This window comes from Ascaphus truei, chromosome 4 (assembly GCF_040206685.1).
Source record: "Ascaphus truei isolate aAscTru1 chromosome 4, aAscTru1.hap1, whole genome shotgun sequence".
NCBI classification, from domain to species: domain Eukaryota; kingdom Metazoa; phylum Chordata; class Amphibia; order Anura; family Ascaphidae; genus Ascaphus; species Ascaphus truei.
In genome coordinates, this window is record NC_134486.1 from 303,249,645 (window position 1) to 303,271,666 (window position 22,022).

The window sequence follows — 22,022 nt, forward strand, 5'->3', positions numbered from 1 at the left end:
TGAGTCTATGCTTTGAGAGGAGAACACTCCTCCAGGCCTTCGCTTTCCGGAGGAACCGGACACGACGTCGTCAGAATCGCCTGCAGAATCTCCACCCGCTCCGTGGTCACGCTCCGGAAGTGCGTCGAGGACCTGCGGGAGCGGTGGCGGAGCAGCCGGTACACGGTCGAACAAGTAGGCCTCAAGCCTCTCTTTCTCGTTCGCCGGGGTTGCGGTCTGCGCCTGGCGGGAGTAAGGGGGTGATGGAGTCTCCTTACCGCTCTGCTGCTTTTTGATGACATCAGGCTCCTCTAGGATCGTCTCGGTCTCCGTCTCCGCCGCACTGGGAGTCACCACGGCGGTGGGACTCGTACGGGCCTCCGGCCGCACCAGCGCTCGCCGTCGGATGGCTTCTGGACTTGTCTGCTCTCTCTTGATGCCTTTGGGGTGGTTCGCCGGTAGGCGCATCGCCACCGATGTCACGCCAATCTCTTCTTCCGAAGAAATCACGATTGGTTCCTCCGCTGAGGAGTCACCTGGTTCTTCGGCGATACAACCAGTGGGTATAGGTACAAAATGTTCTCGTTCTGGTACCTCCACTGTGGTCGCGCTCTTCTCTGATGCCAGCTCGCTCAGTTCAATAGCGGGCTGGGCCTTGGTTCCTCCCGATGTGGTATAACGGGGAACCAGGGCAGTCTTTTCTTTGCCTTCCATCACCTCCGTTAATGTTCCCGGAGAGGCACTCCGCGGGGTTCCAAACAAAAGCCTCGGCTCGTTTGGCCAAAGGTAAAACGTGCCACATTGAGGGCATCGGGCCTTGGTGCTTGGTACCGCGCCCGGTATCCCGCAGTGAACGCACAAACACCGAATGTATTCGTGCTCAGCTACCTCCACTACCAGTAGTCCTCCTGGTACTTGGCAGATGGAAGTATTCATCTCGGACATGGTTCTCTTAGGGTTGGAACAGCTCAGTGCTCCAGCTCCTTGCTCCTCGAATGCCAGACAAAAGTGAAGCTCCTCGCTCAGGCTTCCGGTCCCTCCCTTCGCTGGGGAGGACTCTCCTGAGTGGCTCTCCTTGTGCCCCCTCCCTCTGGTGGAATCCAGAGGCGGGATCTTTTCTTCTTCAGCGTGACGTGGACTGGGTTTCTGTCCATACACGGCACAGGTGGGTGGGCTTTCGGCTTTCGCACCGCTCCGCTCCCCTTGCAAAGAATCCAGGTTTGGCGCCAGATTATTACACATGTCCTGCCACATTCTCCTAATAGTCTCTGTGCACAACGCACGTGCTTGCTCCAGGCTTGGCAAGAGCCGCCATTTTAGATCACTGTTCTTGCTCCGCGGAGCACATGTAGGGATGGACGCCATCTTGGATGAGTCCTCCAAACACCCATGTGCTCTATCCTAGGTGTCTAACAAGTATCTCGTACCTAAACACTGACTGACTGACTGTGTACTCTGCATTCTGTTTCTCACTAACTTGAGGTGGCTTGTACCCCAGGCTCAGCAGAACTCCTCTCCTCCATGCACTGTCTCGATGGCTACCATGCAAGTGTTCTGTGGGGCGTGTGTGTGGGTGATAGCTATGGTACCTCTTCTCTAGGTACGGGCGTCTCCTGCTTTTGGCCACTCATAGCGCGGGCCCTGGGCCATGGTCACTGGACTGGTTATCAGGCTGACCCCCCCAGTTGCCTCACGCTACCTGCCTCGAGGGACTCGGTCAGCTCTAACTATCCACCCTTCCTACGCCACCTTCTATGGTGCCCATCCTTCTCCAACACTTGCACGGAGAGTGCATCTCACTCTGCCCGTTCCGCCTTGCTATAAGCCGGTCCTGTCCTGACATATATCTCTCAGCAGCGCCTCCAAATGTAACCCTGCTTCCCCCCTTCCCCCAGACACTACGGTGGTGCCTAGGGTGCATGAGGGCGGATTACATGCGGTGTGGTGCATACCTGTGGTAAACAGGAGGGCCTGAGATTCCCGCAATGATATTGGGGAGCCAGGACCGGGCTTCTGGGGTGGTAGCCTCCATGATCTCTTAGTGGTGCAGCGCCTCCATCTTCTATACTCCCAGGAATATGGGACAGGACCTGTATAGAAGAACCCCTTGGGTCCCAGGGTAATAGCTTCCAATTCACACACAGTCTTTGAGTAACAAAGGATAGTCTCTTTTATTGGCAGATCAGCAACTCCAAACGATAGTGGCTTCCAGTAGCCGCAACAACAACAGCCAAGCTGTACTTATTACTCTGCTCTCCTCCCACACAGATAATTCCTCCTCTCCTTCCCTCCAAGTCTCTACTCCGCCAGGATGGTCTGTGCTAGGGCTTCAATACCCCGTGGCCCACCCCCGAGGTTATCCTCGCGGTGGGGCTTAGATTCTTCCCATCACCCCAGGCGGTGGGGTGAGGGCATTGGTCCACCAGAACTATAGCTCTATCAGCTCTACTCAGGGAAGCTGAATCTCTCCACTCCTCTCTCTGTTCCTGCACTCTGCGCAGGGAAGACCGCGGTCTCCTGCAACTCCTCGGACCGATCCGCAGGATTCTTCGACTCACGGCATAACTACTTGCCCTGCAGACTCTCGCATGACTCCGAGCATAACAGAACTCTCGGTCGACTCCTAACTCGCCGGAGTTGGCTGCTAAATATAGAGCTAGCCCCACCTCTTGTGACGTCAACAGAACCTCCCCTCTTGCTCACGCCTGCAGCAGAGTCCAGGCCTGCATCTACCACTCAGGGCAGGGCTATGAAGGGGGGAAAACCCAGGATTATCACTGGTGCCTGATCTTAACAGGGCTTACCACAGTAGAAGGGAGATAGGTATAGCCTGTGCTGTTTACAGGGGGCTACATATGTGTGTGTGTGTGTGTGTGTGTGTGTGTGTGTGTGTGTGTGTGTGTGTGTGTGTGTGTGTGTGTGTGTGTGTGTGTATGTGTGTGTGTGTGCAGCTGGCACACACATACTCAGGCAGATCACAGATGCTTTTCCCATATGTATAAAGTTGAGATAGTTACCAGATGGATGTCCAGTAATAAGAGACAGCACACTGCAAGTTGGAATCCAGACAAATAATTTTATTGAAACAAATAGGGCACTGCAACCAACGTTTTGGTCACCACGGAGGGACCTTCATCAGGGTATGCATAACCCTGATGAAGGTCCCTCCGTGGTGATCGAAATGTGGTTATTTTCCAGAAGTGATGTCGTGGGCAGATACTCGGAAGGAGAAGAGGAGTGGACAATGTGAGCCTCAGCATGGCTCCTATGCTGCGTCTGCGTCACACCGCTTGTTTTCATCTTCTGTTTTTACTGTAAGTGCATCTCCATTTCCTTTATGATTCAGTAAATGCATGTTGCATTATATTTTCTGTCTCTTCATTCCATGTCAGGGAGGCCCTGGTCTGTTTACCTGATTGTTGAAGGATGTGTGGCTGTTTGGTTGCAGAGGGGTTTTCCCCATATATTGCCTGAATATTTTGGATTCCATCTCAGTGGGATAATCCTAAACCCTACCCTTATCCAATCTTTGTATCATACTTTATTGCACTATATTCCCCTTTATTTTATGATTGCACCTGAGGATATTTGTGCTCCGTTACTCGTTCCTGCCCATGTTCAAAGACACAGGAAAGTCTTTTCGTTCGGAGCTGCACTATCCCATATGGTTGTCATTTTACATGTAATCACTGTGTCTGTGCACTGCACATTGTTTTCACAGTGTGATTTGCGCTTGTTTTTTCTTGTTTGCCCCTACAATCACACCTGATATACACTATTGCAATTTAATGAATAGACCCTATTGTGTCTGCAGAATTTTAAGTACAGCACTAGGTGCATCGTCAGTATTATATAAGATAAAAAGAATAAGCATTGCAGCTACAAAATTTAAATCATGATAAATACCCGAGCTATAGATGAAGAACTAAAATGAAAAGAAATGCTTGACCACTCAGTGTTTATTAAGTTAATATATTGTTTAAGTAACATGTGCCTTGATGACAAGTTGATGTTTTTATTTTAACATGCAAACCTCAAATCAGGTCTTATAATGAATCTGATTTTCATTTGATATTCATTTAACATGTTAATCAAGAAAGGCCAGCATGATATGGTCAGTTTAAAATAAACGATGTTCTAGACCAGTGATTCCCAAAAGGGAGTTCGGGAAACCACTATGGGTTCATGGGATGTTTCCTATGGGTTTGCCAGGCCCAAAGTGGGTTCCTGTACTCTTCTGGAGATTGGGCACTTAGTATGTCCCAAAACTGCACCTTAGCATGGGTGACATAGCTGTCAATTACTGCAGGAGCTACCAAAGTCAAACCCCACAATGCTTTGCATCCACAGCGGCAAGGCATTGTGGGATGTGACAAAATACAAAACCCCAGCAAGCTCTTTTTGGGAACCCCTGATCTCCCACAAAATATATATATGTATATAAGTGTTAAAATGGAGTGCTATTGAGTGTGGCATATGTATATGTAACGGTGTTTTCCCTGGGCCCTACTGATCCTGACCCATATGTAAGAAAAGCCCCCAATTAGATGGATGTGTGATATGTGGGGCACCTGCTGGCAACAGGACCCCTGAGTCTCCCGCTGGGTTGGTATAGAGGAATATCACCATGACAGGCGTCTGAGGTAGTGTTCTGAGTCCTACTCACATTCGATGCAGCGCCTCCACCCCATCAGGATCCCTACGGCAGCAGGGGGAAGTATCTGATGGGGAACTCCTTCTTGGTGCATCCTCCTGGGGAATAACTCCACACTCACAAAGGAGGGATCTTTTGAACCAGGGCATCTTTAATGTCATCTCCATAGGCAGACTGCCCCTCATCGCGGCCGTCACTTAGCCCAGCATTTTCATGAGGTACTCCATTCAGAAGGTTCCTCCGCTTTTAATAGAGTTGTTTCCACCTCTCCCCTAAGGGAGATCCACCAGCTGTGCCAGGTCCCTGGTCACAGTGTGTAATCAGCTTGCACTGAAGTATCTGACAGGCAGACTTGAACTGCTGCAGACACTTCACCTTGAACTCTCCTTGTTAACACTAACTTTAGGCAGTGCTGTGTCTTATATAGACTCCAGAAACAGACCCACCTTTGTGTCACTAACAGTGGACACAAAGCATGTTGTCACTTCCTTTGTTACATATGACACTTCACCAGGGTTTGAGGGCAAACCTCCATGATCGTTACTGGCAACCCTGCATACTTACCAGGATTACTGCCAGCATGAGAAAGATATGTACACAATTTTTATACATGGCTACATATACAACAGACGACAGAAAAGCCCAATGCTACATCCAACATGACAAAAATACACAGTAAAATACTTATATATTCTCTTGAAAAGGGTAATTTAGTTTAACCCTTTGGTCAAAGCGTTGTAAGCTTGCGAGCGGGTGTCTGCCTTGTCGTGGCTCGCAAGCTTACAATGCTTTGGCCAAAGAGTTAAACTAAACGACCCTTTTTCAAGAGAATATATAATTATTTTACTTTGTATTTTTGTCATGTTGGATGTAGCATTGGGCTTCTCTGTCGTCTATTGTGGGATGTGACGTTGGAAGCTCCTGCAGTGATTGAAGGCTATAACACCCATGCTGTCTACACACAATGAGGTGCAGTTTAGGGTCTTATTAAGTGTGCGTTCCCCACAAGCTCAAGAGACTATACTGCCTGGGATTGGTTATGAAATAGTTGTGTTAACAATAGTCTGATAAATAGGCAATAATATTTATTAATTAGGGGTTCGTGGAACAAATATTTTCAAGCAGGGTGTGCACAATGTACAAATGGTTGGGAACCACTGCTCTGGACCACTTGTTATATAGATACTGTCAGGGTAGCACCACTGAATACTACAAGCGATCAGGGAACATGTACCTTAATGGCTGGTTTGTAGGACCTGGTATTTACATTTCAGAGGGTTGGCAAACATTAAGATCATTACCTGCAGATGGAAATTTTCTTTCCCGCTCTTCAAAGAACCACTCCCCTGTCTTTATTTTAACGTCCCTGAAATAATATAAAATACACAGATTACCATAACGCACAGATACACACACATTTGTAGGTTGAGAATCACCAAAAATGTAATTCAGAAGGCAGTCGGCATTAGGGGGTCTGCTTAACGAGTGGAATGTTTTAATTTGATTGCGTCCCTCTGCCATTCTGGCCGCTAATTATGCTAAAGATTATGGAAATAAGTTTCTCTTACGATACCATGTACAACCCCCACGTTGCAAGATAACCTATAGCACTCCATATGACCACTGATACAGGTATTTGTCAAAAACACCACAGCGTTATTTAACCATATAATATAATACAGAAAATGGCATTGTTTGGTCTAGTTATCTCACTATAGGATTAGGTAATGGTCACTATATGGTCCTAAGTGCCCATCCTCCTGCAGGTAATGGTGTTCAGCAGATGCCAACAATCCACCTATCAGCATGCACAATGATATTCCACCATCCTTACTCTATCTACTCCAGCTTAAACAATGGTTAGAAACTGGGTCCCCAGGCCACCTACTGCAAAGCTGTGAAATATATGTAGCGCACTTTCCTCGGTGATATGGCGGCTACTGTGTATGTGGTACGTTACCTGTGGCTCACAGGAGGCCTGAGCCTCCACTGCTGGGAGCCTGGGGTGTATTTGAGCCTTCTGATGTCAGCGCCTCCACCTGTGCGGGATCCTAACAGTGTTTGATAACCCCGTCACAGGACAATATAAGAAATACACACACTGATGATAATAACAGTTTACTGCATGCATAATAATAATAATAATACAGAACCACTCAAGCCTCACAGGGCCATACCCCCACACTGTGTCTCCAACACCATGTCCACACCCCGGTGGGGTTAACCCCAAAGTACTGAGGTGCCCCATGGCACCCAACCACCCTGGTGTCCACCCAAAGTGTGTGTGACAGCGTTGCCCACACCCGCGTTTTATTGTTGGTATACCTTCCAGGCACTCCAGCACCTGGTATCACCTACTGAAGAGAAGGGATCCACTGATCCAGCAACGTTGTCTGTGATGGCGTCTGCCTCCACTTGGGGTGAATTCCGGCGTGGATAATACCATGAAGATAGTCTCTGTGCCTTGCGGTGGTGGTCTGGTCCCAGACCACAGGCCGCAACTACTGCGCAGCATCCTTCTGTGTCCCTGACATTCTAAATGCTAAATGGGCAGTGTCCCTGTCTAAGGGCCTGTCCCTGTAGCACCCACAAACTGAACAGGAGAGTTGGGGCCTAGCTTGGGCCTAACAGGGGGTCTCTGGCCTAGTGCAGGGGCCTGCTGACACCCTGCACCCACACCCTTAACCTCTAATGTCCCAGCTCTGACTGGCGTTGCTCTCTCAGCGCGCCAAATGTAACAACTTACTGAGCAGGGAATCCTGCCACCCTATTGGCTGCTCTGGGCCATCTGATCTCCAGTACCTGTGCATGATGGGGCTTGTAGTCCCCGTAGAGCCCTCTGCTGCAATTGCCGCCGCTCTTACGCTACCACTGCGCATGCGCGACATTTCCAATATGGCGGCATCCTTCCCTGCGTTTTGCCGAGGAGCGCCGGCGACCTGGTCGACTCTCCAACCACCTGCAATGCACCTGCAGTCCCGGGAGTGCGCACAGCTCGCCGCCTCGCTCTTGCAGCCTCCCGAATACGCCGCACTCACCCCGGTTGCAGCGGGGGTAAGCGGAGCCAATGGGGAAACCCAAGGGGGAACCTGGCAACATATATTTAACAGTTTTAACAACAAAGCTGCTCCACGACAATCAGATCCTGTTCTGGTTTCCTGAGCTACATTGTGAAATCTTCCTAAAATGTAAGAAGAACCCCACTTAACCTCCCTTCCCTCTATATCTCCCATACTATTTAACCCTTTAACTGTCTCATCTACCTTGCCTACTCAAGAGTGCTTTATGGTCATTGAGATTCCCCCAATATTCAGGGTCTTACATCCCTCCTTTTATAGGTAGCAGGAGGAGGAATTCATGTAATATGACTGATGGGAAGTGTTTGCTATTTCAGAGATCACAAAACCCTTGGGGTCTATCTATGAAGTCCACAGACCCTATGTTCATTTTTGGTTCACTAAAAAAAATCAACTCTTAAGGTGCTTAATTCTGACGCCACATAATCTTTTTCACATTAATAAATAACGCCCACCTGCATCAGCCATCGAGTTTGCACAACAGGGTGATATGTTTAGATTGCTTTAAAGATCAGGCACCACAGTCTCCATATTGCAACTTGCTAAATCTGTTTTTTCTTTAAATATATAACAATGCATTATGGGGGATGTCATTTAGTAGTAAATAAGAACATATCCAACAATGATGAATGACAAATTTCATCTGAAATAAACTAATCTTAACTGGTAGACCAGTAAACATACATACAAGACAAAGTGAATTCAATTCAAACTGTAAAAATTGCATTTTTGCACATAAACACATCTCACAATATTCATTAAACCGTTCTCCCATGTACAAATTGCGCGAAAACAGCAATTTAGTTCTGGGTAAGCAAATGCTTATGAAGAAACCTCACTAAATTGGGTATTCAATGTTTACATGCTTTTGAATAGGATGTGAGATTGCATTTGGCACGGAAATGCTCACCCAGAGATCTATCCTCTGAGACATGCAAGATTGTGGGTTTAAAACAAAACGACTTAACCTATTCAGCTTGTGGTGAGAATGAAATAATGGAAATAGATGTATCAGGCTTTACTGCACCCGATTGCACGTTAGCCCCGCCCCTTTCCTGCATGCGGTTAATTGCAACACAATTGTGTCTGCTCCATTGCTGGTGCGTTGTATGTCCAGCTACAATGCACCAACTGGGGCAGTAACGGCTGCTACATCTGTATTTGGATATATATGGATACATATTTCTGCGCGTATTACGCATACCTTTGTATATGTAGCTTTTATTTGAAAACATCTCACAATGAGTTAAGTAGGTTAAGATTTTTCACGGTGTAAAAGTAAAGAGGACAGTTACTGTACTATAATATTGCATCAATTAGAAAACATTTTGCGTGGAAAGTGCATGCAAATTAGTTGTTTATTGTAGTAATATTTCTGCATAGATAATTCTCAATAAATATGGAGAAAACGCCTGATTTTTATTGCACCAAAGTGCATTCCACTTCCGGGCAAAACTCTCATTTTAATGAACAGCCATCAAAGTTGCTTTCCATACAATAATATTTATATTTTTCAATGATATCGCTGGTAACCGAAATACACAGATGTAAATGTAGCAGGTGTTATTTCCCCTGCTGGCATGTTAGCCCCACCCCTTTTCAGGTTAGCCCCACCCCTTTTCAGGTTTGCCCCAGCCCTTTTCACACATGGCTAATGCATTTACAATGGCGGTTGCTGTAGCTGGCATATTGTGTGTGTCCTGTTGCTATGCGCCAGTGCGAACAATAACGGCTGCTACATCTATAGGGAGATTAGGTAACTTGCTTAACATCACAAGGAACTGGTACTAGATGTAAGATCCAGGTTCTACCACTACGAATATGAAAGTTGTGTGTGGTATAAGCGCTCTAGCGTCGGATCCACATAATATATCTGATAATGGTCATCCACATAAATCCACAGCACTGGTTTCTTTTAAAGGTTTTTTTTGTCTTGCAACAATAATCAAGTGGTATGGAATCCTCAAAGGAACCAATAATCCCTGAACGGGCAGAGCAAGGGGATATATCCCACTACTCCACGCTTCATTGGGATGATCCCTGGATCTCTATTGAACCACACAGATATGACAATGTTGAATGAAGATTTCTGCTCACATCTCTGGAGTGCCCCCATCCTGTGTTTGTCCTGAGGCGTGCTGCCACTAGTACAGAGAGTCCAGATCAATATCCAAAGAAATGTAGCGCACTGCCAAATAGAGTGGGTCAAAAAGTAGTTTAAAAATCAATCTTTATTCGTCCATTAAAAAACGGAAGTGTCAAAACCTCCTACATGTTTTGTGCGTGTTGCACTTTATCAAGGAGTAGTACTGACTTTCTTTGGATATTGATCTACCACTACGAAGCCAGTGTCTGCCACAAGACCACTTCTTTTCCCTGTATTTCATTCTTTCTTGGTATTTCAAGTATTTTATGAATTCTGCTTCCCTCTAATTGTCAACAAATGAAATGGAAGATTGTGACATCAGACGCGACAAGAATTCTTAAATAAATACAATGGAAAATAGTTATGCCAAGATCAGGTCTAGAGTTGTGCAAATCTCGTTCATTGGCAAAATGTTGAAGTAAAAGAAATTTGTTGATTTACAGTGCTCTGATGACGATGTACGTCAAGAATAATTGCACCACAGTGGTCCTTATGATGTCATTGCCCTTGGCTCGTTTTTTTGAGGGTCTGTATTCGATTGGCTGCCCACTCACATACCCCACTGAAGGAGGAGGGGAGACATCCACACTGAGGGAGGGAGGGGGACAGCCACACTGAAGGAGGTTGTACTTATTGTATTATAATTCCCTGTACTGTGTTTTCTCTCTTGTAAAGTGCTAAGTACAGCTGTGGGCTCGATATAAATAAAGATATACAGGCATACCCCGGTTTAAGGACACACACTTTAAGTACACTCGCGAGTAAGGACATATCGTCCAACAGGCAAACGGCAGCTCATGCATGCGCCTGTCAGCACGTCCTGAACAGCAATACCGGCTCCCTACCTGCACCGAAGCTGTGCTCAAGCGGGGGACTATAGAGCCTGTTATAAATGCATTATTTACATCAGTTATGCACGTATATGACGATTGCAGTACAGTACATGCATCGATAAGTGGGAAAAAGGCAATGCTTCACTTTAAGTACATTTTCACTTTACATACATGCTCCGGTCCCATTGCGTACGTTAATGCGGGGTATGCCTGTACATACTTACACACATACATACAGGCATATATATTTGCAGTTGGTGATTTCGGGTAAAGTTAAATTTCAGCATATTTTCCACCAGCTGCAGATGTAAAAAAAAATCTACCTAATTTGTGAACGTGTGCAAACATTTTTTTTCCATCTCTACTTAGGAACTCTACGAACATTTCTTCAAAGACCAGGGACCAATAGACACACAACAGGAAGGTAATTCTGTTAGCAATTCAAATCAGGTTCTCTCACCCATGGGCATAGCAGACTGTACACTTCCACATAAGGTTGCACAGGGAAACTTGGCATTCATGGCACACTCGATGGCTGCAGCCATTGCACACAGCTCCTCTGTTCACCATCCGTCCCAGGGATTTCTGACAGCGGGCACATGATCTTTCTTGGTATTCTCTACTCACAGTCTTTGCACCTTTCCACCGAAGTTGCTGCAAATGCGTTTTCAGTTTTCTGTACCACATACAAAAAAAACAGGAAATGGATCTTCTTACATTGTTTTATATTATGCACTTAAAGCAGCAATTCCCCTACTTATTTTTTTTTCCATATCAACTTCTGCACAGAATTCGACCCGGAGCAGGTCCTCCGTAGCTGAACTATGCAATTTTTTTTTTTAGCTCAGGGGACACCCTGGTTCCTGAGATATTTACTGTTTTAGTTACCTGCGTTATCTCTTCTATTCAGAAAAATCAAAATGGCCACTAAATCGGTATTGGGGATGACTTTATAGCTTCCTCTTGGTCCATCTAGAAAGAACATTGTGGTTCAGCTCCAGAGGACCTTCCGGTTATGTGGGGGGGAAAATCAATATCAATGGGGGATTGCTGGTTTAAATAAGTAATTTCTGCACTCAAAGCCTCATAAGTTAACTTATTACCAACTATTAGTATTGTATTTTAACCTTTTATGGTATTTTGTAATCCAGTCTACCTATCACCTTACAATAATTACATTGTTGTAACTGAAACATCCCAAATCGGATTGCCTCAATTTGCTTTGGCAATATACTAAGGGAAATGGATATTCTTAAAACCTGACCTGTTTGTGGCCCTTGAGGACTGGAGTTGGCCACTCCTGCACTAGTGTGTTAACATGTATTTTCCCCATTATTCTGCATTAAACGGGTGATAACGTTTGCTACCTCTGTAGGTGCAGTGTCCAAACCAAAAGATCTTCATTATGTACATAATAACATGGGAAAGGGTGATTTGAGACCCTATTCATCATCATGCCTTACACTGTGATATAAGGAGGGAGTTTCATCATATGTAGGGGCTAATTCAATATACACTGTCACGTACGGCACACCTGTGAGCACTTGACCTGCATACGGGACAAAGGATAATACACAGCTCGCAATCTGGCTCACTTTTCACCTTTGCAAATGTCCCTCAAATGAACACCATCTCCCCTCAATCCATTCCCATATACCATTTGTCACGAACAGCACACAAGTGAGCACGTGACTTAGATATGTAACCAGGGTTAATACACATGGCTACTCTAGCCAACTCACCTTTCTCCTATGCAAGGTACTTTCAATGAGTTGATATTAACCCCTTACGCAAATGCAATCATATCTATACAGTGCCACCATCCCAAAAATTATGCAAAATATGTATAATTAATATTATCTGCCAGGGTCTAAGGTCCCTGTTTGTTATAGAAACAAATATGCACTTAAAAATCTGTTCTAGCAAAATGTTTCCGAAAATGTAAATACTCTCTCCAGAGCGTGCAACAGTTCATTCAGAGTCCCAAAGCATTACTTATTAAAGAGTTATTTAATATATATACAAATAAAGTGCTTCAGATTACAGAAAAAACATTACAAGAACATACAGTTACAATAAATGCAAAAGTGTTTCTTAAAATAGCAGAAATCCATATACAGTACATTACTATGTCATAGGTTTTACCCCCAGAGAGGTCACTGACGTAGAAATATGAAAAATCACGTGTTTGGTCCAAACATGCCTCTGTTGAATTCTGACCTCATGTGTCTGGCCTCACTGCATGCGCCTACTTGCAACGATTACAGATCTCTAAACTTTATACTTTAGAATCAAGGTTATCGGATAGTCTTATTTTTTTATAAATTCACTCTTGTGTGGAATACTTAGCCACACCCACTGAACCTTGCAGAACCCTCCAGAGAATGCTTTGAAGGTAACGTTAAAAGGGTCCTGTTTATAAAGATGTTAAGAGAGCAATATTTTAATCCCATATCTCGCAAAACTACTTCCTTTATCTCATCAGCCCCATACAACACATCTTGTACTTTTAGTTGGCCATAAGTGATAACCCATCAATTAAGACCTCTTTAAAGTTCTGGACAGGCACAGGAAGAGTCTTGACCTGTCATAAACCCAATATATTGTATTTTTAAACAACCAGTAACCACATTGACCCCTGGAGCACCAGATTGATTAAAATACATAATATTCCCCACCATTTTTATTACATACACCAAAGTGACGTGTAAACCTACAAGGTTTCAAAAGCTCTGTACACTATAATTTCATCTGTTAAGAACTGTAATGTTGGTCTGATCATAATCTACATCAAATTTGCTTTTCACGTGGACCGATATGACTAATAAAACTTTTAAATAATACTTGTAGTTTAACACCATCCCAATATATATATATATATATATATATATATATATATATATATATATATATATGTATACAAATACACACACACAGTGCAAAAGAGCTAAAATCCCCAGGGAAGAGACGGATGAGCATATATTTCGGTAGGTATGCAGACATAAACACACCTGCTCTCACCCACGCCTCCCTGCCATCTCTTCCCCTGAAAATGGTGTTAACCTTCTGATTTAATACTGACTAACCTTAAAACTTAAATTCAAGTGTTTCTACAATTTAAAAATAGCAATCCGGCTCTCCAGTGAATTTGGGAAGAATTTCATATTCAAATTTTTTTACATAATTACAAGCAATTCATCAATGTTTGGGTCCCCCACATGGACCTTTTTCCAAGATAAAAAAAAGCAGTGATAACTGTGTGCTAAATATGCCCACATGTGCCAGGGAAACTTGTAAGGGGGAGGAAGCTGGGAGGGGACAGGAAAAATGGTATCAAGAGATGGATGCAGTGTTGCTCTCTTGTTAACTATAGTAGGTATTGCTTTGCTTAGCTTGCTATATGCAATCTACTTTCCTGCTGGTTATCAAATTGTGTCCACCGTCCATGGCGAGGCTGTATCTTTCCTCAGCGATATTTGAGCATAGTTGTTAGAATAATAGGGTATTCATTTAAAACAGTCGTATTATACAATGTGTGTAGTATATATTCTAATATATTGTTTATTTATGCTTCATTTCATATACAGCACTGTATATACTGTACACTGCTCTTTGTCCTTACTATGATTTAAATGAATTATATTCAAGTGATATGTATAATTATGAACAGTCACAATAAGGATTATTCTATTGTATCACAGGTAGTGCAACACTGTTAGGAGAATCGCCTAGCAACAGTTTTACTTGGGCTCTTAGCGCTATTTTCCAGTTCCCGCCCCCTTACATGTTTCCCTTGGTGGCTGATGGGTATATTTAGCGGACAGGTATCACTGCTTTTTTTATCTTGAAAAAGCTCCATGGGGGAATGGAAACGTTGATGAATTGCATGTAATTCTGTAAATAAATTTGAATAACTTTCTTAAGTCCACTGGAGAGCTGGATTTCTATTCTTGAATTGTACAGTATACCTGCTCATACATCACAGCCTTCTTGAGAATAATATGTTTTGTGTGTTTGTTGCGAATTAGATTGTTACATGGAAGTGTTTAACAGTTTGTGATATTATACTGTCCGGATTTCTTTTCAAGACGCAATAAAATGAGAGATGAAGTGATTCAGTATTAAAATTTTTGTTTGACTTCAAGACAGTGTTTGATCTTTGTGACAGACAATATCCGCCTTTCTGTACAGCTCTGTTGCCTCGACTGTTAGCAGAAAACTAGGTTTATTTATAGGTTCGTACAATACCACAGAATAGTGTGAGAAGTGAACTGGATAGACATTACCGTTTTGACAATACAAAAACAATTTGACAAAATCCACAAATTGATGCTGTTTCAATTCCCCCCCGTGTTTCATTTTGTGTTATGAATCTTTGTCCTATTAGGTTTATTCACTCATCCCACAACGCGGTATAAAATATAGCGTTTCCCTAGTTTATCAGCTGAGAAACTAGGGCAAACCCAGTGCAAAAATAATGCACCACATTGAGGGCACACATAGGGGGAAATTCCACTGCTTTCAACTGGGCTGTTTTTTCCTTGATAAACCTGGTGCAGTATTTTTGCTGAGTTTTGCAGCTGGGAGACTTAAATGAACAGACTCCAAAGAAGATTTACACATTGACATTAACCCTTTCACTGCTGGAGGAACTTGCACTGCATAGGTCTTCTATGCATTGTGGGCCCTCCAGCACTGAATGAGTTTAAAAAGCACATGTTGAAAATGCTTCTCATCATGCATTTTATGGCAGAATTAATCTTTATAGCTCATCCCCTGAGTACATACAGTATCTATGAGGCCATACAAATTACCCTTATCAGCCATCATCCAGCGATGAAAGTTTGATAGTACTCAGTCATGTGAATAGGATTTTTACATTTACAGCTTCACTGTAGAAAACGTACAATTTCTGCAATTTCAATCACCCTTTATTGGATCTACAGAGCTTTGCCCCCTGACTTATAGGATTGTAATGAGTGAACCACAACTTTTTAAAGGACTTCAAGTACTATCTTGTCTATCTATTAAATTGTTACCCACTGTAGTGCAATATAATTTATTAGATGCTATGTACAGATGTAGCAGGCGTTTTTTGTTCCCCCATGGGGCATTGCAGCGGGACACACAACGCACCTAAACAGATGTGAAAAGGGTCCAGGGGTGTACATCTGTACTATGGCAATTTTGAAGGAAAATTTACATGAATAGCGTCATTTTCATTTTGCGTCTCCTTTGGGACTACATAAATTAGTGTTGCAAATTAGGATTTTCGGGCGTTAATTTAACACCAAAAATCATCGGGCTTGTATGTGCATATGTACTAACCCTTTTACAATGTTTTTAAGTTAAATATATTTGCCCAAAGAAATGGGATGTGCTCGATGCACAGATAGTGTATGTGTCCCAAAATCATCTGCCAATGTGAACCATGTGTAATTCCTAAAATCTGTTTATATTGTTAGCAACCAAAAGGACTTCTAATTCTGCACTATGTACCAATCATATATCTATTTTTTTATTTTTTTTACACAGCACTGATGTTTCCTTATATACATTAACAAAATTTTATATTTTCATAGTATGGCTAATATAAAATATATGAAACTAATATTTGATATTTACCAATACCAGTAAAAAAAATACACATAATTCTGTTTAATATAAATTGTATCCATCCAGAATGCAACATGACACAATGCATCAAGAGTCATTTCAGATAACGAGGTATGCATTATATGTGAGAAGTCACATACGTACCACGAAACCTTTACTGAGGGTTGTACTTCTTTTTAACACTAAAATTGTGATGCAAAAAAATAGTCAAATATGTTAGTGCATATGGATCAAAGCAAAATTGACACAAATTTTCATCAAAAACATTGCTCCACATGTAACAAATAAGAAATCTTATTGATTTCAATGGGAGTTTTTCTTTGATACACCTGGTACAGCTTTTTGCCAAGAATTGCACCACTTTTGCCATGATACATATTGGCCTGAGTGTCAACGTATCTAGCACTGTGTTTCCGTTTTTGCCGCATGTCCGTCAGATTTGCAATTTGCGGAGTGTCAAAAGGAGGAGATAAATGATGCACATATGAGATGTATCAAAGTGTGAGCCCCTAAACGTCACCAAATCTGCCTTTAATATGTCAAAACATCTGCCATATTTAAGGTAGTATAACTTTTTAGTTTTTAACGAATTGAAAAGATGTTAGGGACTCTTTCTTACGTTATTGTATTAATCCAATTGTTTCATTATTCTTCAAGTTTTTGTCTTACCTCTGGCCTTGTGGGGAATTCATTAAACCTCACCCCCACTTTTTCTAGGGTTGATCATTTTGGTACTTTGCCAGAGTTCTATTGCTTGCTCCTTCATTTGTTTGAACCCTTGACACCCATGTTTAATTACTAGGGGTATCTATGATGATAAATCCTCTAGCCTGTTGGTGGCTATTCAAGCACTCCATAAGGGCATGTTCCATCTTTTTATACAGTCATTAATTATTATTATTATTATGTTTTATTAGTTCAGGTTTATGTGTATTTATAGGTAATTTTTAATATAACTACAGTAGCATAGTTTTTTATTTCTCTTCTCATTTTAGTAGATCTGCTATTATATGTTGGTAACATTAATGATTTTGTTTATTCTAAACTATGTTATGGTATGATTTTACACTATGTTACATAGTTAAATAGTTACATAGTAAATGAGGTTGAAAAAAGACATATGTCCATCAAGTTTATCCTATGCTAAATTTCAACGACAGATATTTATCCTATATTTGTATTTACAATATATTGATCCAGAGGAAAGCAAACAAAAAACCCCAGTAAAACATCATCCAATGATATCTCATAAGGGGAAAAATACATTCCTTCCTGACTTCAAATATTGGCAATCAGATTACTCCCTGGATCAACATCCTTCCAAAGTTTACATATTTGCTATATCACTGTATACCTTTCCTTTCTAAAAAAGATGTACAACTTTTTTTGAAGATATCTATTGTATCTTCCGTCACAGTCCCATGGGTAATGAATTCCACATGTTAACTGCTCTTACCCCCCAGTTTGCGCAACCCTGCTCTAGACCTCCTCCAATTTTCAACATCTCCATTCAATTTTTATCGTTTCCTGCCCAGACCTAGTAATCTTTCTATTCAACAGTACCATCTTTATCAGCCCTACACAAGACAGCTACTGCAACCACACATCACCCTTGACAATTTAAGCCACACTCATGGCAGACAAACTTTACTCACTACCTTCAAAAGTACTCAGGCACGGCTGAATGTTTTTGGAGAAAATCACACTCTAAAATCTATTTCCTACACTATAAATTCATACTCTCCTCCTCTAACACTGCTCTTGCCAAGCAAACCTACCTTTCTTCACTCATACTAATTCTGTGCTTTAACATTCAACGTCTATTTGCCACCTTTAACTCCCATCTCTTTCCAACTGAACCTGCATGCCTTTCCACTCCAGGAAAGGTCCAAGACCTTTCCTCCTACTTCACAGATAAGATTGAGTCCATCAGACATGACATCTCTCAATGTCAGACTCTCACGTACCACCTACTTCCCTTCACACACCTAAATCCATCATCAGCTCATTTTCCCTTGTGACTGAGGATGAGGTCTCCGTTCTTCTCTCATCATCTCACCCTACAACTTGTCCCCTTGATCTTATTCCCTCACATCTTCTCAGTTCCCTCTCTGGTGCACTAAGCCCTACCCTAAGTCACCGTTTTAACCTCTCTATCATCTCCAGCACATTTCCATCTTTCTTTAAACATGCACTCATCACGTCCATTATAAAGAAACCCTCTCTTGACACAACCTGCTTTTCTAACTACTGCCCTATCTCTATTCTCCCCTTAGCCTCCAAGCTACGAGTGGTTTGTATACAACTGCTTGACTCTCTGCAATCTGCTCTCTGCTTTCCCTCCTCCAACTCCCTGCTTGACTCTCTGCAATCAAACCTTAATGGGATCAGCTGTGTGGCTGGACCATACTCCACCAAGACAAACTCCATCCCACAATGAGCAGACACTACCGTTTGTTCCAACATTACCCTTCACTCACTCTAGATTGTAAGCTCTCATGAGCAGGACCTTTATACACCTTAACTGCACCTGTTTGTGCTTGTTTGTCCTTATTTGGTATGTCATTCTATTTATGTAATATAAATATCTCTGTACCCCCCCTGTACCACACTGCAGTATATGTTGGTGCTTTACAAATAAACGATAATATTAATATTAGCTACATGCACCGCCCTGTGCCACCAAAATTAGATTGAAAATATTACAGAGCAGAGACCTATTTCTTTTATATTAATATTAGAAAATTACATTATTGGCCACTAATATACTGGTTGGGTTAAAGGTCCCCAGCTTCACATTGGCCCCACGAATCCTCCAGCCAGGCAATTATTGTTTGTCTAGTAATGTTTCCAGTAATATACATAATTAAGTAGAGAGTACAGGTAAAAGTTAGACAAGTGCATGAAAAAGGTAATTAAACTAATTGACTTGCGTAGTTCCTGTCCAACAGGCAATCTCACATCTATTGGGGCAATATCGCCATCCTTGAGGTGGCCAAATAAAATGTGTGAGTATTTTCGCCCAGTTTTGCATTTTGGACTTTGCAGAGGTACTGGAATGCCAGTGACTTGGCAACATTTGTGAGATTGAGATATTTGGAGCATATCGCACAGATTTGCAGAGTCAGAGTGAAATTGCTTAAAAAGTGAAATCTCGCACGGTTTGGGCATGTGAGAAGGGATTTTAGAATACAGCCACATGCTGATGGATATACACTTCTCGCAGCTACAAGAACATGCCCCTATGTGTAAAGGTCCCACAACAGCAAAAACTGGCACAACACTGGAGCAAAAAAACTGCACAATATCTATCAAACCAAAATATCCCATTATATCCTATGAGATCTTGGCGCATGTCAAATTCCATTTCAGTTGTGCTTGTGTGCAAATATGTAGGAAGCTCAAAATTCTCCATGTGTGCCACCTGCATAAAACAATGTTTTTCATTTGTTTTGGTATACAGAAATTGACCACGCTTGATGTGCAGATGTACATGGTATATACTAAAAAATAATATTTCTGTGTACCAAAAAACTGTTAAAAGTGCGTCCAAATTGTCCGCCGACAATTTGTTATTGCAGAATTACATTGCTCAACCCAAAAATGTATTTGATGCCACACAGATATTTCGTTATATAGGTTAACAAAATGATTATTATTATTATTTTCACTGTATGGCTTTTAGAAATAATATTACAATAATAATTGATATTTACTTGCACTAGTTATACATTTTAATAAAAACCACATCATTATTTTTTCATCTAAAATCTATCATATATTCCACATGAGGGATGCGTCAAAATGAATTCCCAAAAATGATGCGTCATTTATGTGAATTATTCAAACATAGTGACGCAGATTTTCTTTAATATTTGTACTTTTTATCACTGAAATTTTATCGTACAAAAAAACTAGAATAAAATATTAGTACATACTGTATGCCCTTTTACTGTTTGAAACATACAGTGCAATGTTTCAGCTCTAGTCTTGCCCCAAATATTACTCCGGGAGACTTTAATGCATAACCCTCTTTCTTTTGAATACATTTGGTGCCATTGTTTTTCTCCACATTTTGAGCTGGGAGACTTTGACGCGTGACCCCCACTGTATATTTCTAATATTGCCCTGTATATTGCAGAGCACCAAGAACACATTAGGCACTGGAAACAACAAAACAATGCTATTTGTTTATCATGAAGACACCAGCAGTTATGTACAAAGTCTCAAGCTGGGTCACCGGGGATAAAGTGGAGCAGGAAAACTGAACGAGATTTCTCAGTGAATTAAATCCCAATTCTGCTTTAATAGGATTAATGTTCTATAGCAAATAGGGTACAGATTTATCCTCCACTTTTGCCCAAATTTTGCAGCCGGGACACTTTCACACATCTCCCCTACTACATTTGACAAGCTCATAATATTATTACTTAGTACACTTGAGTAAATACTGGAGACAGAAATGAGGAAAAGAGATTACCTTATTCTTTCCTCCTCAGCCTTTTGGAGTGACTGGTCTCGGTATAGGACCTCCAACACCTTTTCCCTCTCCAGCTCCTTTAGAAAGCTCAAATTAAAATCTATAGCCATCTTCCTTCTTCACAGCACAGTCCAGAAATATGTCCACCTCCTTGTTGATTTGTGCCAAGTAGTGTGCAGCTAGAGAGTAACACAACTCTCAGAAATGTCCCTCTTTGGTCAGTGATAATTCTCTCTCTTAATGTGTCATGGTTTAGGAATGGAAAAGTGCACCCAGTTTGCAGTAGCAGATTGTAAAGTCATGACTTCCACAGGACCACTGAAGCACTACAAGTCACCCTCTCGTACAAAGGAACAAGTAAAGATCCTCTCTTTTCTGTTTCTTTAGAAAATGGTGTCCCAAGGGATGACACTACTAGACCAAAGCAAGGTCATGCGTTTTTTTTCTTCCTATGATTATCAGAGGGGGTTTTTTCCCCACCACCCGCAAAACATAGAATGAATAATTGCGTCCGTTTTCCCTGATAACAAGCGCTTCGGGAATCTTACGTCTCCAAGAAGAAAATGTCAGCCTGCTCGCCCTTTCCAGGCTCTGGAATAAAAGACATGTTAGAGGTTACACACTGTACTTTCATGTTGTCAGCTGCATAATGAAGCTGCGGGAAACATAATCACTGATTCCTGGTAATCCAGCAAGCATATAATGACAAAACGTGTAGACGCTAAATGGAACCATTCACTATACTCAGCATGCCACTGGAGATTTTTTTTAACTTAACGCTGTGGGCTTCCGATGAAGACTTTTAAGTGTGGGAAGACTACATACAAAGTACTCCTCTGTCAAATCGCTCCCTTCTGAATACTAATTCTGCAATTGTGGATTTGTTTAGTAATTAAGGTTTTCTTGTTCACACTAATACAAAAGTAAAAGACCAAGCATTTTAAAAATAAATTGTCATACATGGAGCAGAGGCTAGTCAGTAGAGAACTACGCACACTTTTCTATGTGTGGGAGACTAATTCCATTACAAAAGAGGCAAAGGTTTGGGATCGCATTTTTAAAAGTAGTGGAAATGTTTTCTATGTTAAATTTGGTGCAGTTTTTTGTATTCGTTCTGCTCCAATGTAGCAGCCAGGAAACTTTAGTAAATAACCATGTAACATGTAAGGTGATTTCTGTAAAGAGGCAAGCAAGCCAAAAGTGACTCACTTCTCGTACTGACTGGCATGCCCGCATC

General features: G+C 42.1%; 1 protein-coding gene across 6 annotated transcripts in view; it reads right to left on the minus strand.

Annotated features, from left to right (window-relative positions):
- Positions 1-22,022, minus strand: part of SYTL3 (synaptotagmin like 3) — a 93,883-nt gene that overhangs the window by 46,757 nt on the left and 25,104 nt on the right. For 5 of the 6 annotated variants that reach the window (XM_075597766.1, XM_075597764.1, XM_075597767.1 and 2 more), the window contains exons 2-4: positions 20,786-21,376; positions 11,150-11,365; positions 5,935-5,999 (exon numbers count right to left, since the gene is read on the minus strand). In XM_075597766.1, coding sequence (XP_075453881.1) covers positions 5,935-5,999; positions 11,150-11,365; positions 20,786-20,895 — 391 coding nt within the window. In that variant the 5' untranslated portion in view covers positions 20,896-21,376. The remainder of the gene's footprint in view (positions 1-5,934; positions 6,000-11,149; positions 11,366-20,785; positions 21,377-22,022) is intronic. The other variant, XM_075597769.1, reaches the window with a different exon arrangement.